At 39.3% G+C, this 16,370-nt stretch overlaps 1 protein-coding gene across 4 annotated transcripts in view; it reads right to left on the bottom strand.

The window, feature by feature from the left end:
- sobpa (sine oculis binding protein homolog (Drosophila) a) overlaps positions 1 to 16,370 on the bottom strand; it is a 42,799-nt gene that overhangs the window by 10,927 nt on the left and 15,502 nt on the right. Inside the window, exons 5-7 of one of the 4 annotated variants that reach the window (XM_037072769.1) lie at positions 13,561 to 13,712; positions 11,779 to 11,802; positions 792 to 887 (exon numbers count right to left, since the gene is read on the bottom strand). In XM_037072769.1, coding sequence (XP_036928664.1) covers positions 792 to 887; positions 11,779 to 11,802; positions 13,561 to 13,712 — 272 coding nt within the window. The remainder of the gene's footprint in view (positions 1 to 791; positions 888 to 11,778; positions 11,803 to 13,560; positions 13,713 to 16,370) is intronic. The other 3 variants (XM_037072770.1, XM_037072771.1, XM_037072773.1) reach the window with 3 other exon arrangements.

Below are 16,370 nucleotides of genomic sequence, written 5' to 3'. Positions count from 1 at the left end.
GTGAGATGGAAGGAGGGAAGGGGAAGATTAGGACACCAGGGGTGAGTGGGGAAAAAGGGGTGGGAGGGTAGAAAAGGGGTGAAAGTATTGTAATTTGTTCTCTGAATTTGTAATTTAAAAAAAAAAAACAACTGTTCACAAAAACATAAGTAAATAAATAAATGAATGAGCTGTCTGGGGACTAGAGCAGTAAACCCTACAGGGTGCTAACATGCATAGAAACAAGCACAAGAGGAAAGCAGGAAAATGTGAACACTGAGAGGCATATCAGGGATATTAAATGCTTCTTTTCCACAACTACCAGTTGTCAACACAAATGAATAGTCTTTGTGAAAAATATACAACATTGCTCAAAAAATACAAAAAATATATATATCTTTTACTATAAATGTGTTGTAACTACAATAATATAACAATTATGATTCTTGATGAGTCTGTATTTTTCTGATAATTCCTACCAATCCCCAACAGATTTCATGTACAAGGAAAATGAGCAAAGCAAATGACAATGCATGAAAACAGTTCTGAAAAGCTCAACGTAAATGTTTGCAAAACTTATGAAAAACATGAGAGCTGCTGATGCACTGTCTCTTATTCTGGGGCTGACCTGATTTTAATGGTTGTTGTCTATTTTTACAGTAATGCCCCAAAACTGAACACTGACACGTTAGGAAAAAAAATGACTTGAAAATTACACACTTATAACAAAAGAAAAAACAACATCAAAACATATTTGTGCAGTATCCATCAAGCTTAAACTCTATCTGGTGTTAAATGGTTATGGTCCTTACAAGCACATCGCTGTTTGTCTTGAAGACAAGCCTGGGCGTGTCCTGAGTAAAGCTGTGCTGGGGTAATTTCCCACCGAGGCCATCGTCGTCTCTCGCCTGGGGGGAGAAATAATGGCTGCTTTTTACGAATGGACAAAATAAACAGGTGAACAGAGGCAACAAGGAAACTCAGAAAATGGAAAACAACACTGAGAAAGATGAACAGAAATGGTGACTGTAAAATGGGTGAGCAGTCATTGGTTTGTGGACAAACCAATCAACAGGATTCTCTGCAACAAAACTGTGTGTGTGTGTGTGTGTGTGCATGCATGTGTACGGCTGAGGAGACTGCAAGACATTTAGTTCAGACATTCAAGTGCTGACTACTGATACAGTACTGCAAGTTCAATCAAACGACCATCTATTAAGGATTAAAAGGGGAAATTTAACACATTTGAATAAAAGACTAATTTAGCTATATCATTCTACACCAACATGAATGAGTGAAAATATCTGAAGGCTCTGAAATCTGTAAAAGGCCTCTTTAAATTTGAAGAACACTTCCCTGTTAAAGTGCAGTGTTCAAAGCAGGAGCCAAAGCAAAAACTCTTCAGTCATTGATTGTGTATGTATCAAATTGGAGAATTAGATTCAATGGGAGGTTTAATACCTCGTCTAAAGGGCCAGCACCCCCAGACAGGTGTTTTCCTTGAGTCTTGCTGATAAAGCTGTTGAAGCAAGGTGTAAGAAACTACACAATTTCACCGGCTCTTCTTCTACACTTTCATTGTAGGAAAAGCACAGGTGTTACTTACAACACGAACGATGGCTTATTTGTACTGCATTCAAGCAATCTCAGCAGAATGAGAAGAACGGAAAAAAAAAAAAAATCATCCAATAGTCTGACATGACTTCACTGTTAAGGCTGTAACCACACCAGATAACCTTAAACAGCCTCATTAGTTATTGTAGCGGTTTATTATCACGTGAATCCAGATACAGTCAAACAGTGGACTGCCCCGATATAAAGTGACTGTGTCGACTACTGCTAAAACTGCCAGCATTGGTGCATTGCAGCAGTTTATTGACAATTATTGATGTTCTAACCTGAGCACTTTTACATATAATTCCAAATGGCTACCCCACTGAGTTAGACCACTTTGGCCCTGGTCCGCTTACACTTCTGTAGTTATTTTCACTAGTATCTTAGCTGTCAAAAGTTCTTGATATCTCCAGCTGGAAATAACAACTAATAGTGACTTGGATGGCTCACTGACTTAAGATCAAATCAATCCAATGAAGTGATAATTCCTGTATGGGTGAAACCTGAAGTGTGGTCACAATCGCCTCCATGAACTTAGCGATAACTTTAGCTAATATTAGCAGTTGGTTCCTTCATGCAGTTAAAGGAACATATACTTTTCTGACAACCGGGGACTTTTGTCATAACATGGAACAATGACATAAGAAATTAGCATCCAATTTTACTTACTCACTGATAACTGCAATGGAAAAAAGTACTACGCTTATTAGTATATCAGAGTAACCTGGGCAAGCAAACAGGGAAAGGGTTGTAACGTGAGTTATAGCTATGGACGATGTGGAGCTTGTGCCAAAGAAGTACAATCTTCACTGCAACATTATATTTTAACAGTACAAATGGAGACATTCATAGGCTCTTTCAGGTCTGGCATTAATTGGCAGGGTATTTCAAAACTGTATGAATTAAATTGAATTCTAGAGTGTTGATCATGTCTGCGATTCAATAGATTGTGATGTTATTTTTCTGGCCAGACAGTCCACAGTTAAAACAAGGTGGACGAAACCTCAACACAAAGAACAGAATTATTTCGCGCGGCAAAAACCCCTTCTTTGCATCCAACAACACAAATCATGAAGACATTGTCTTTGGCAGGCATAACATCAGGCTGCTGGTTTTAATGGTCTTGTTTAATTTTTTGTTTAATGCTCAGTAGAATACATGGAGATGAATCTAACCGTTATAGCTGTAATAACATGAGGTACAGGCTGACTGCTAACCTGACTTAATACTATCCTAAAATGTGCTGCTTGTTATTGGTAATTTTTTAGAGAATTTGACAGTTACATAATGTGTTAATATAAATAACAATTTGCATTAGGTAAACTAAGCATATACTGTAATTTGCTCAAATAGTAGCTGTTGTGAATTAAATGTCCCATGCCTTTATATTACAGTACAAAACTCCTTTAAGTGTTTGTACCAGCTGGAAAAGCAGCCACCTTCTCCTGCACTCTGTGAGTCATTCATTATGCGCAGTGTGAAAACTGAGGCAGACGACGCTGTTTTGCCAGGTGTGGACAATTTTGTTACAAAGAAGTTATTGGAGGAGCTTTGCCTGGCGCAACGCCAAATTGCTCCATTGTGTTTCATTAAAAATGAGATGCACTTTTATATAATACAGATCTCAGTGTGTAGAAAGTGGCTCATATCTGTTATCACTGTTTTCAGAAACGGCACTTCAACCTCAATTAAGCATGTTCGTCATGCCGTTTGCAGCCCCTCGAGCCGACGTTTCATACTGAGCCTATGCCACCGACAGGTGAGCCACTGGCCTGAGCAGCTCTCTTTCATATCATGTTCCCTTTAAATTGCTTGCTGCAACCTTTGATTTGTCACGGGTAATTTGGCCTTCAGCTCTGTTCATCTCTCGATGATACCAAAGGGCAATTCTGGTGTATATTTTACATTTTGTGTCCAAAGACTGATTGAGTTTGCCTCTCGTTCCATCTGCTTCCCTCACCTCCAGGTAGGGTTTCCCATTCCAAGCACGACATAAATCAAATACTGCTGTCCTGTGATGAGAACTGTTATTTCTACAGAAGAGGTTACAGTTAAAAGAGTCTGACAGAAACATTGTTCAGCACATTTTACTCATTTACACACATTTTTTAAAATGTATTTATTTATTTTTTTTTACTTTCGTTACAAGGTTGCAGGAAACAAAACCAGAGACTATTGGGTCATTGTTATTTGGAAGCTGCTAGCGCACTAAATGAACAGTAGGTGCAGGCTGATCCATTTCAACTATGTACTATCCCTCACTCGCATGTGCGCCATGTCAAGACATACTGAAAGACAGGTAGACACACATGAACACACACATGAATCTGGGCAGGCATTTGAGGACACACACACACACACACACACACACACTCACACAAACACACCCACACACACACACACACAGACACACACACACACAAAGCACCATTGTGCTATTATTCTGTCTCCAGTTTGTGCTCTGACCCTCTGGCCCTGCGCCAGTTCATTTGCATATTGTACTAATGAGGTGTTGGCACTGTGAACGAGGCGTGAGGCGCACACAGGGAGCCACACACAGATAAAGGAGATGGGATTAAGAGATAGATAGATAGATAGATAGATAGATAGATAGATAGATAGATAGATAGATAGATAGATAGATAGATAGATAGATAGATAGATAGATAGATAGATAGATTTTATCATGCATATTAAACACAATCACATTTTACAAATTAAATACTGAAATATATATAAATATATATATAAATCATCACTTTGCCTTAGCACTATGGGGAATTGCAGTTATAGTGCCAGTGGTGCTACTTTGTTTAAAGGTGTTTGTTTTTTTCTTATTGCCGCTCAATCATGCCAGCAAACTGCATCTGCCACCCAGCTGAAGTTCCTTATAAGAACGACAGAGCAGGACATCGGCCGCTGAGCTCCCCTTTGGCGGCTCCACCGTCCTGAGGGGACGTCACACCAGCTGCCACCGCGCTAGCTTCCATCTGGGCACGGATACGTGTCCAGGTGTGTGTGCCCGTCACCTGCCAAAAGAGCTGCATCTTCCCAAAGAAAGACGCTCGCAGGAAGGCTTTCCAAATCCAAAGACAAACACAGACGAGCGTGGCAGAGCTCTACCCAAATCCCGAAATAAAGGTGCAGGCCTGGCACCACGCATACAACAGGCAAGAAAACCTGCATTTCCAAAATAAAAGACAAGTCTGTCTCTACTTTTCCTGTTTTGAAAAGCCATCCCAACACCAGTTTAATTCTGTTTGCAGGAGAGATTGTCAAAAACACGCAAAAGAATATTTTAAGATTACCAAGGCCACGATCTTTGTACTTCAGTTTAGTGTGTGCACACACAAAACCTATGGGATGTCTGGTAAGAGTACCAGTGCTTTATATACCAAAGTAAGTGTGATTGAAAAATGAATTGTGCTGCTTTGGAGAATTTCTGAACTGTCTTTACAACAACATCTAGATCTTAGAGAAATATCTGAGCATATTGCTGTGGCTTTCATCTCTGAATTTTGTTTTTAATTGAAAGAAGAATGAGGCAGACCACATTCCTCGTACTTAATGCCTTTTTTTTTTTAGCAAATGCTATTCTCACTGTAAGTCACAGTGGAATAACATCTACTTGGCATACTGTTTGTGAATTTTGAATCGTCAAATTGTTCCTGGAACTTCACAAAGAGTAATTCCATGCTTAAGGTCATCATCACAACACAACTGAAATATGGGATATGAGCGTGCAAATTCAAAAATGAAGCACATTCTTCATTACACTTTATGCACCAGTCTTGTTGATCACACCTACAAGTTTGACAAAAGACACAAAGGCATGCAAGCTCTACTTTTACAATCTCAACGCCTAGTTAGCCGGAGTTACTTTTGTCTTTATTTGAGCTGGATGGCTGGCAGCTATGAGATAATCACCTTCCTCTCTGTGCCCTGAAGCTGTGTCAGGCAGGCCTCAAGGCTTCCTAACCAGCAGTGCGCCTGAGCTGCAATATGCAGGCACATTACACACTTCATCACGCACTCAAAATTTCCACAAGCAGCTACATTCATCCATATACAAGCCAGAGTTACACACACACACACGTACACACGTCTTTTCTCTTTGCGTGCGAGCTCTCCTCAGCAGCCAATGGAGATGCAAACTAAACTGTCGAGTGTTCAGGAGCAGGGCGGCAACCACGGTCTGTGTGTGGGGGAGACATTGTGCGTGTGTGCGTGTGTGTGTGTGTGTGTGTGTGTGTGTGTGTGTGTGTGTGTGTGTGTGTGTGTGCATGTGTGTTTGAGGTGATGTGACATTTCTGGGCTGACATGAAGCGACAGTCTGCCCCCTCGTGCCTGGAGGGAGCTCCCAGGGAAAGACACTGATGGAGGTCTGGGGTCTCCGGGGGGGAATTTCATGGTGTGAACAAAAAGCCCTGCGCTGCGGCAGAAAAGACCTGTAAAACACAAGCTGGAGCCTCCTCACTACCTGCTTAATGCTTCATTGACTGTTGTGGAGGCAGAAGTCATGGTTCACATCTTTACTCACATGATGTCTGAAGATATATGAAGATAATTATGGTCTATGAATAAAATAATAATATGATCCTTGTGTGTTTCTGGTCGTTTTATATTTTTCAGGAAAAATATGATGAATCAACCTATTATGACAGATGATAAGCCTAATTTTAACTGCTTTTCAACTGGATTTTGAATGAGTCCTTCTTCTATCTGCTTTCAAACGCAACATACCAGTATACAGCAATGAGCAACATCACAATCCATGTTGCAGCAACAAACTTCTGCATGCAGCATTTGAAACCCAACCCTGGATGACACATGGACAACATGTGTTAAGCTGACTGACTCGATGAGAAAGCAAAGCATCCTCCACCCTACACGTATCTACCGCTGTGCTTCTCCCTAACAGAGGGTAATTCATCACTGCTAATTGCCTAAGTTAATCTTGGCACTGTGTCCAATGAGCAAGCATGTTTATCGGTGTTATGTGTGGGTGTAAAGAGCGAGAGAGCGAACGGCTGCGTATAAAAGCGTGACAGTTGAGCAGCTTCTACCTACAGCTGAAAGCAAAGCTCCACCCTAAAACTAAATTTCATTCACTTTAATCCCTCAAACTCTCTAAGATTGTAGCTGTTGGACTTGTAAATTCTCACTGAACTTTTCCTTCAGTTAGGATCTTTCTGCTCAAACTGTTTGGTTTTTTTTTGTTGTTTTTTTTGCAATCCAGCTATACATGATAAGTTGCAGTGCATTACAAAAAGCTCAGAGCTATATCTCTGAATCAATAGTGGCCAGTTAAAAGGAGAATGAGACTGAGCAGGCAGGGTGAGGTGACAGACAGAATAATTGAGTAGAGCGAGTGGCGAGGAAGCAGCACCTTCCATACAAACTAATCCTGAAGCTTAAGGCATACAGTAAACAGGCACATAAGTGATTAGCCCGAGTTAAACTATCAATCATCTTTCACCACACACAAACACACACTTCATAATATACTGTGGGGTTATGCAGAGATGTGAGAAAGCAGCGGCCATAGTCACCCTAGGAGGGGATTGGGTTTCATGGATGAGGCAGCTGAAGATATTTCATGCAACATAATGCCAGAGCATTACCCCCCCCCCAACACACACACACACACACACAAACACACATCCCCCCCTCCTCCCCCATGCCTCCTCTCTCCCTATCCCAAGCACACACAGACATGAGATACTTTTTTTCAGCCATGACAATTTTTTTTTTTCTATTGGAAAAAAAGAAAGCCTGCAGGCTGTGTTGTTGTGGCCAACCTTGTGGGTGCATGTGAAAAGAAACGTGGGTATCGCTTACACAAATGGCCTGCATGAATGTGCGAGAGCCAGACAAAATATAGAATCTGAGCCGCTGTGGCAGTGTGGGCCTTTCCTGTGTTTGTGATGATGTGAACATGTGCATTCTGCTGATGGATGAAGAAAACACCCAACATGAGGCTCAGTGGCCTCGAACAGGAATGTGGATGGTATTAATTCTAGAACCTGTGTGTGATGTCCTCTACATCTGTGCAAAAACATCGATGATATTGGTCAAACTGTATTTGTACATTTCTGCTCTGCTGAAGCATAGATCCAATAAAGATGTTCTAGTTATGTGGCTCAAATCGCACACAATACATTCAAAATTAATTCATCTCAATGTATTATTTCAATATCAATGTTTAGAAACTGTTATTACTGAAATAAACAAAAAGGACATCATAAAGACGATTGGTAACACTTAACTCTTGATACTGCTTGATTGTCTAAGTTTGCCTACATACAACTGCTAACTTGCTAATGTATTAACTCGGCTATCTCAGCAGGACTGAATACACCTTGGCACGTTGTTTTTGCAGAAAAATAAAAACTACAAATGAACTTAATTTCTATTATTGTGTATGCATAAAGTTCACTTCTTAGCTGTACCCCTTTGCATCAGGCCACAAAGCCTTAAAATGTTATTTTCCAAATTGGTAAGCTAAAGACATTAGTGGGCCTACAGGCTAAGGCTTGCATCATATGTAGACCTGGATGGTGAACTAGCGAGTATCTAGTGAGCTAGCGGGAATCTAATGGGTCAGTACGAAGGCTAACTTGTGAGTTAGTAAGTAGCTAGTGAGTTGATAAGAAGGGTATTAAGGTATATAGTGGATGAGTTAGTAGGTAGACTAGAGAGTTAGTAAATAAATTGTGAGTTGATAAGTTAGCAAATGAATTATTAAGCAAACTGTGAGTTAGTAAGTTGACTAGTAGAGCTAGTGAGTAGATTAGTAAGTAATTAGTAAGTAAGATTAGTAAACTAGTAAGTAGTAGATTGTGAGTTAGTAAGTAGGTTAGTAAATCGATTGTGACATGGTGACATGTGATTTAGTAAATAGATTAGTGAGTTAGTAGGTAGACTAGTGAGTTAGTACATAGATTAGTGAGATAATAAGTAGATTGTTACTTAGTAAGTAGATTGTGAGTTAGCAAGTACCAAGTGAGTTAGTACATAGCCTGTGGTTTAATAAATATGCTAGATAGTTAGCTGGATAACAGCTAGTGAGTTAGTATGCTAGCTAGTGGGTTAATAAGTGGATTTTGAATTATTAAACAGATCAGTAAAATTCTCCAGTAGATTGTGACGTAGTAATTAGACTAGTGTAGACTAGCAATGAAAAAATAGCTAGGTGGGTTTCCTTTTTGGCAGGAATGGACTTCCACACATGATAGATACAGTCATGGATGAAAGTATTGGCATCCCTGAAACTTTTCCAGAAAATGCATCATTTCTCCCAGAAAAGTGTTGCAATCACAAATGTTTTGGTATACACATGTTTATTTTCATGTATATTTAAGTGCATTGGAACAACACAGAAAAGCAGAAGAAAAAGGCCAAATTTGAAACCACCTTACACAAAACTCCAAAAATTGACTGGACAAAATCATTGGCACCCTATTAAAATTGTGGGTAAATAATTTCATTTCAAGCACGTGATCTTCGTTTAAACTCACCTGTGGCAAGTAAAATGTGCTGGCAATACAGAAATTGATACTGAAGCCAGTTAGAGTGTATAAAAGTTGACTCAACCTTTGTGTTGTGTTGCCACACTAAGCATGGAGAGGAGAAAGAAGAGCCGAGAATTGTCAGAGGACTTAAGAAGCAAAATTGTGAAAAAATGTCAACAATCTCAAGGTTACAAGTCAATCTCCAGAGATCTTAAAGTTCCTTTGTCAGCTGTTCGCAATATAATCAAGAAGTTTATAACCCATGGAACTGTGGCAAATCTCCCTGGATGTGGACAGAAGAGAAAAATTGAAGAAAGAATGCAACGCAGGATAGTTCGAATGGTGGATAAACAACCTCAGTCAACTACCGCTCAAATTCAGGCTGTCCTGCAGACTCAGGGTGCAACAGTGTCGGCTCGAACCACACGTCATCATCTGAATGAGATGAAGCGCTATGGCAGGAGACCGAGGAGAAGCCCCCAGAGGCATAAAAAAGCTAGACTGCAGTTTGCAAGAACATACCTGAGTAAGCCTCAATCCTTCTGGGAGAAATGTTCTGTGGACAGATGAGACTAAGGTAGAGCTTTTTAGCAAAGCTCTTCATTCTATTGTTTACAGAAAATGGAATGAGGCCTACAAAGAAAAGAACATGGTACCTACAGTCAAATATGGTGGAGGTTCAAATATGTTTAGGGGTGGTTTTGCTGCCTCTGGCACTGGGTGCATTGATTGTGTGCAAGGAATCATGAAGTCTGGAGACTGTCAAAAGATTTTGGCTCGTAATATAGGGCCCCGTGTCAGAAAGCTGGGTCTGCGTTAGAGGTCATGGGTGTTCCAGCAGGACAATGACCCAAAACATACCTCACACAGCACCCAGAAATGACTGGACACAAAGCGCTGGAGAATTCTAAAGTGGCCAGCAATGAGTCCAGATCTAAATCCCATAGAACACCTATGGAAAGATCTCGAAATTGCTGTTGCGAGAAGGCACCCTTCAAATCTGAGCGACCTGGAGCAGTGTGCAAAAGCAGAGTGGTCCAAAGTTGAGGGTGCCAATGATTTTGTCTGACCCAATTTTTGAGTTTTGTGTAAAATTATGTCAAATTTGGCTTTATAACCCTAACCCAATGCACTTCAAGGAAATAAACGTGTATACCAAAATATTTGTAACTGCAACACTTTTCTGGGAGAAATGGTGCATTTTCTGGAAAAATTCCAGGGGTGCCAATACTTTTGTCCATGACAGTATGTCCTTAATTTCCAAGAGACTACCAGTCATCATGATTCTATAAGTTTATAGTAATAATTTCAACATATGTATTTTGTAACAGTGAAGGGGACGAAGTGTAAGCTATAGATACAAAGAGAGCTATGAATACATTTGTATAATTATCTTGTGTACTTATTTGTTTATTTATTTATTTGTTTATTTTTACATATATATGGATTATATGTTTCATTATGCACTGCGTGAAGTGGATTATTTGTTAGTTGTTGTACTTAATTAAACAATAATTAGGCTCTATTAGGTTATTTTGGAACTATTGGTTCATAGCTTCACTGGGATGCTGTGTCTCAGAGCTTGTGGTAAAAGATTTTCTCCAAGACTGATATGATCTAGCCTGTCACTTTGAAATTCAGACTTTTCTGCAACTATAACTTGCATGAAGGGCTGTCAGCGCAGTGAGAGAACATGCTTTGAAATTTCTGTCAAAAGTCTGAGGCTGATTAATGGGGAGAGCATAGAGAAGTGGCAAGAGTATTGCTGCATCTTTGTATTTTTTTTTCACGCAATTTTCTCACCACACTTCCTTCTAACTTCAATGCCATCATATCTCAGCCGCACTATCAACATAAAATGTCAGCCATAATGCAGACTAAATTATGCTTAAAACAGGTGTCACATCTGAACTAGACCAACTCCAGATTCTATTCTTATAATAACTGCAAAACAATAATTGAAGTTGTTAATGACTTTTACATTTCTCTTACTTTATATGTAAATGTATAAAGTGCTTTTTATTTTCATGTAATGATAGAAAAGACTCTTACGTTCATAACAGAGACCTTTGTTCACATCAGCTTGACATTTGATGTCATGTTTGATCTCTGACTGATCTCTGATTGATATGGAGCTGCCTTGTCAACTTTGTAGCGTGTCAGATGGCATAGACTATGGTATTTACTTTCTTCTGACCTTCTGTGGAGCTCAGAGATCATAATAAAACCGGTTCAAAAGCTTGATATGATATGAACCTCTATAGCTCTTGGAAGTGTCACACTTTCTCCCACGAGGTTTCAACATGTCAGACGCTCGCTGTCATCACCAGGACCAGACAGATCATTTGTCATCATTTCAACATTAATTACAATGAAAACTACAAACTCACTATAAAAGTAAATGAGCTAAAATGTTAAGGTAGAAAAATGAAAAACACATAGTATGAGCAACAGTACAGTAGACGCAAGGCTCAGCTTGATTCACATGCTTTGGGAAAAAGTGTCAGAAAACAAAAGAAACTGGATATCACTAACTGAAATGAACAGACATACTCTAAGTGCACCCCTGTCTTGTTCCTGTTCCAGTGCAGTGCTTGGAAAAGTGATTATGTTTAGATGAATAACTGACTTCAGGACAGACAAGCGGGAGAGTAAAACACATCATACTCACAGCGTAATTCCTTACATATCCCAGCTTTGGTACAAGAGAGAAAGGAGATTGTTTAACTACAGTCATCGGGGGGGAAAATGAGAACACAATAACAACTTTGATGTCTTGCGTCTTAGGCACCACGTTGATCTAGTCATTTTGGAGTTTATTGCCTGAAGGTGTTTTTTTTTTTTGGTTCTTGTAAAATCCATGATTTATTTTAATGTATTAAGGCTTTAATGTATTATGCATTATGCATTTTGTATTCAAGCCGAACCTGCAAAAGTAATGAGAGGGTTTTAACGTTGACATTTTTAAACAAGATTTTTAGTTAAAATGACCTTTCGATGTCTTGAGTCAGAATTAAGTGTAATAATTGCTGAAGCTACAAGAGATAAACCCCCTGCTCGCAGTATACAGACTATCAAAATGTCATGAAAATTCATTTAGCTCTGTCAGAAGCAGAATATACTGCGTTTTTATATAGAGCTTACCGGATGATGTAACATTTTCTGGCAGCTATATTAGAGGCTCTCTGCTCTTGGCAATAACATGAAATAGGCCTACAGTAATTGCGCATCTGAACCTTCCTATCCCACCGATAAGCCATAGTTTATTTGTGCTCTTTTTACACACAAAATATGAAAACTGCAAACTAAAATGACCAATATTATGTGTAAATAATCTTTTTCCAGTACACCACAGTATCATTGTTTACCCACTCTTAAAGACAAGCATTAGTTAAATGTACATCATAGGCAGCTATTCAGTGTGAACATGTTGACTGCGTTGCTAAATATTTTAGGTGGTTGTCTACAAATTAGAAAAAAACTGCTTTTTTATGCCTGAAATTAATGGAGAGCTCTAACTTTGACTTTGAGCCTGGTATGACTACATTTTGTTAGTGTGTCTAAAAAAACAGGTAAAAAAAAAAAAAGTTTACCCTACAAATAGAGTAAAAAAAATAAATAAATAAAGGATGACTAGGACTTTATGACCAGAGATAGGAAATAGGATATACAGTGCACTAACATAGCACTGGAGAGGAGAGTTGTCAGGGTGGTAGAATGCCACAAAAAATGCCATAAAAGTGTCATGTTCACTACAAGCAATTTATTTTCCCCATTAATACAGCTTAACCAAAGTTCTTTTAACTATCTAATTTAGTCAACGTCAACTTGACTAAAAGTTTTTTACTCCCATAAACTGAAAGAAATAGTGTGACATGTTGGGAAATACATGAATTTATCCAAAGATTGTTACAAGTAACTTCATGCGCAGCAATAAATTATAGGTTTTAAATATCTGTTTGAGTTTTGGCAAATGAGATACATGACGTTGACTGTTAGCTTTAGACGTGTTCGCATGGGCCTATTTTTACAAATTAGAACAGAGCAAGGCCAGCTGTTTCCACACAACCAATCTTTATGCTAACCTATGCTAGTCACACCCCAACTGAAGCTGTGTACTTAACAGACAAACATCAGAATGCGATCATTCTCTTCATCTAACACGTGGAAAATAAAGCAAACATGTGGAGTGTGTATTTCCCGGTCAAACTATTCCTCTAAACGTTTGAAACTTTTCACTCTGACAATAGCATCATGTCCAATTTAGGCTATTCTCAACAATCATTAACCGCATGGTAACCATAGATTTCACACTTACACATGTTATCAGGATATATAGATTTGTTTCTTTATCACATGTAGTTGCCAGGAGATCTGTGGTATACTGTATCTGCAAAGTCTCTAAAAGGTGTCATATCAAAGTGTCCAGCTGATAATAAGGAAGCAATTTTACCTTATTTCTCTTAAAATAGGCTCTGCGGCAGGCAGCGAAGCACTTCTCACTGCAGAAGCTCTTCAGCTCGCTCCCCATGCTCAGAGAATAGCGCTTGACTCCGACTTTCTGGCACCAGGCGCACATGATCTGCACGTTGGATGCATCTTCATCTGGAAACAAACAGTCGTCGGTGGAAGTGAGTTAGGGTGGAGCTCAAGTTCCAATGTGTAATTTAATGAAGACAAACAACTATTCTTTCTGACATTACCTCTTTTTAAACTACAGAAGATTATCCCGGACGTAAAGGCCCATGTGTCATAAAGTCCCATTCCAAATATTCTTAAATGTGGGCCATCTTTTACAAGACTGATATAAAAGCCTTTTATTCAATATATTCAATACCCATATTTGGTTTACTAGAGTTTCACACAATCATTACAAGCTGGAAATGCAAGATTTGCATTCAACACTCATAATATCTAACACTGAAACTAACAAGCAGTTAACCTTGTGGCACATGTCTTTAACTTTGTGATTAACGTGAGTCTGATTCTGGTTACAGAATATGCTTAAGCAACAGCAATATCAATTATATTCAAATGTAAGTCTATGGTAGAGAATGTCAACAAGCAGGCATTGACTAAATGTATTAAACACAAGGACCAAAAAGGCATTAACTCTGCTGATTCAGCCAAGCTGCTGGGCTGGCTAAATCCGCTGAAAACTCAAGCCACAAAACCGCCGGAGGATTTATAACGAAGCCCTGCCATGGGTAAATGCAGCAGAACCGGGTGAGCCGGGGACAAGGGAGGACGCCTGCTTGCGGCCGTGCACTGCAGGTATTAAGAGAACCTGAATGGACACGAGGATGCACTGTGATGGTGCTGAGGGCTCACACAGGACACACAGAAGGTGTGGTCGCCCTGCTGACGACTCCACCAGGGTCACAGAGAACGCTCATGGTTTTTGTAAGCCAGCAAATTCAAGAAGGTATTTGTGGGACAATTTAGACCACTTTACCCTGACTATGAAGTTACACAACTCTGATATCTGAAGGTAACTCCACCCATCCATCTCCCACTACACACTGAGACACCAAGATCAGACCGCTGTGCAGTTTAGTTTTTTTAGTTTTTGCTTTTTCATTCCCAAATTAGTCATGATGATGGCACTTTCAGGGCAGAGAGGCAGGGGAAAAGGGAAAAAAATGAAAAATACATGAGGGGAAAAGGAACCATAAATAAATTAATACAAATACAACTTTTTTTTCAAGTAGCCCACAAGGACAGACACATTAACAAACAAATATTTACATTAAAGACAAGACCAGACAAAAAACAGAGCACGGATGAAATCAACAGTTAATCATCACCATATTACTAAAGTTATGGCTATGAAATCTTAATGATCCAATGAACTGCAAGGTGTCTGAAAATATTATTCGTCAAGTATAGGAAATAAGTAGACAATCAATGAGCACAGTTAGAAACATGAGTCAGTGATAATAATGGGTCTTCTTTAAGATATTCACTTGATTTAAAATTGTGTTATTTTATTTTATTACCCAAAACTTGTACTGTCAAGGTAAAGATGTTGTATTTAAAGAGGCTATTACTTTGCTAACTGATTTCAAATGCACTTAAGTATCAAAATGCAAGTAGAAATTAAAATTATGTGTGTCGACCATGTACGCACCCAGGTGATTACTGATTACTGAAATCATTGTTTGTTGATTAACATTAAGACATTTAAAGTGTGTTACTTTGGCTCTGATGTAACTTGCAATCTGCGCACTCATGGATAACTAATGTTATGAAATAAATGTTGTGGCGTTAAAAACTAAATATTTGCCTCCAAAAGTATCAAGCAGCTGAAAATGGAAATACTAAAGGAAAGGAAAGACTTGAGTACAGTAATTGAGCAAATGTGCCAAATATCATTCCATCACATGTTTTTATCTCAAATAATGTGTTTAAACATTGAGGGGATACAATACAAAATATATGGAGAATTGAAATAGAAAAAAAAAACATTATATTGCCAATAGCAACTACTACAGAAGTTTTTGGTGTTCATGATCGTGGGTGAATATATGTATGTGTTGAGGTGTTTAGGTTTATCGCTCAGTTAATGCTAAATTCATGACCCGTGTGGGAAGACATCAGGTTCTCCTTCCAAAAGGCAAAGAGAAAGCTTTCTACAGAATAATTGTGGCTTCACGGGTCAAAATCTCTTTTGTCTCTTGATGATTTATGGTTAGCTCTAAACAATCTCTGAGTAAATCTACAGCTGACCTCTGCACATCCCCTCTGGTGAGTGTGGGCAACAAATTATTTTAACAGACCCTCAGTGACAGTGAAAGGCCTCTTCTGTGGCAAAATGTGACTGCCGGTGATGAGCTGCGGGCTTTTAGTGCCGTCGCTGCTGCAATGAGAGATCCTCCGAGATTCCCTCCAGTATCTCCCAATTATCACATTATGACTATGCGGGTGTGAGGGTGAAAAAACGCAGGCCCATTAGTCTTTCACCCCCGCTCACCTCCTTATCACACGCTGGCCAGGCTTTTCACCTCTTGTTGAGCTTAATGGATCTACAGGGCCATCAGATTTTTAAGTACAAACTAACTCACAATTAAGGGAATAACTCCCCGGGGCCCTAAAGATAGCAACGTGGACCCAACATGCATATTTTATGTCTTTCCTCTCATCTGTGCTCCGTCTCATTCCTATAGTCTCTCTTCTTTTCTTTTTTTTTCAGTCTATCTGGACTGTCGCCCACTGCGGTGATAGCGGAAAAACTCGATTCATACGGAGCTGGCCGGGTGGGTG

This window comes from Acanthopagrus latus, chromosome 16, assembly GCF_904848185.1.
Source record: "Acanthopagrus latus isolate v.2019 chromosome 16, fAcaLat1.1, whole genome shotgun sequence".
Classification (NCBI taxonomy): Eukaryota; Metazoa; Chordata; class Actinopteri; order Spariformes; family Sparidae; genus Acanthopagrus; species Acanthopagrus latus.
This window is presented reverse-complemented; position numbering and strand designations above follow the sequence as displayed.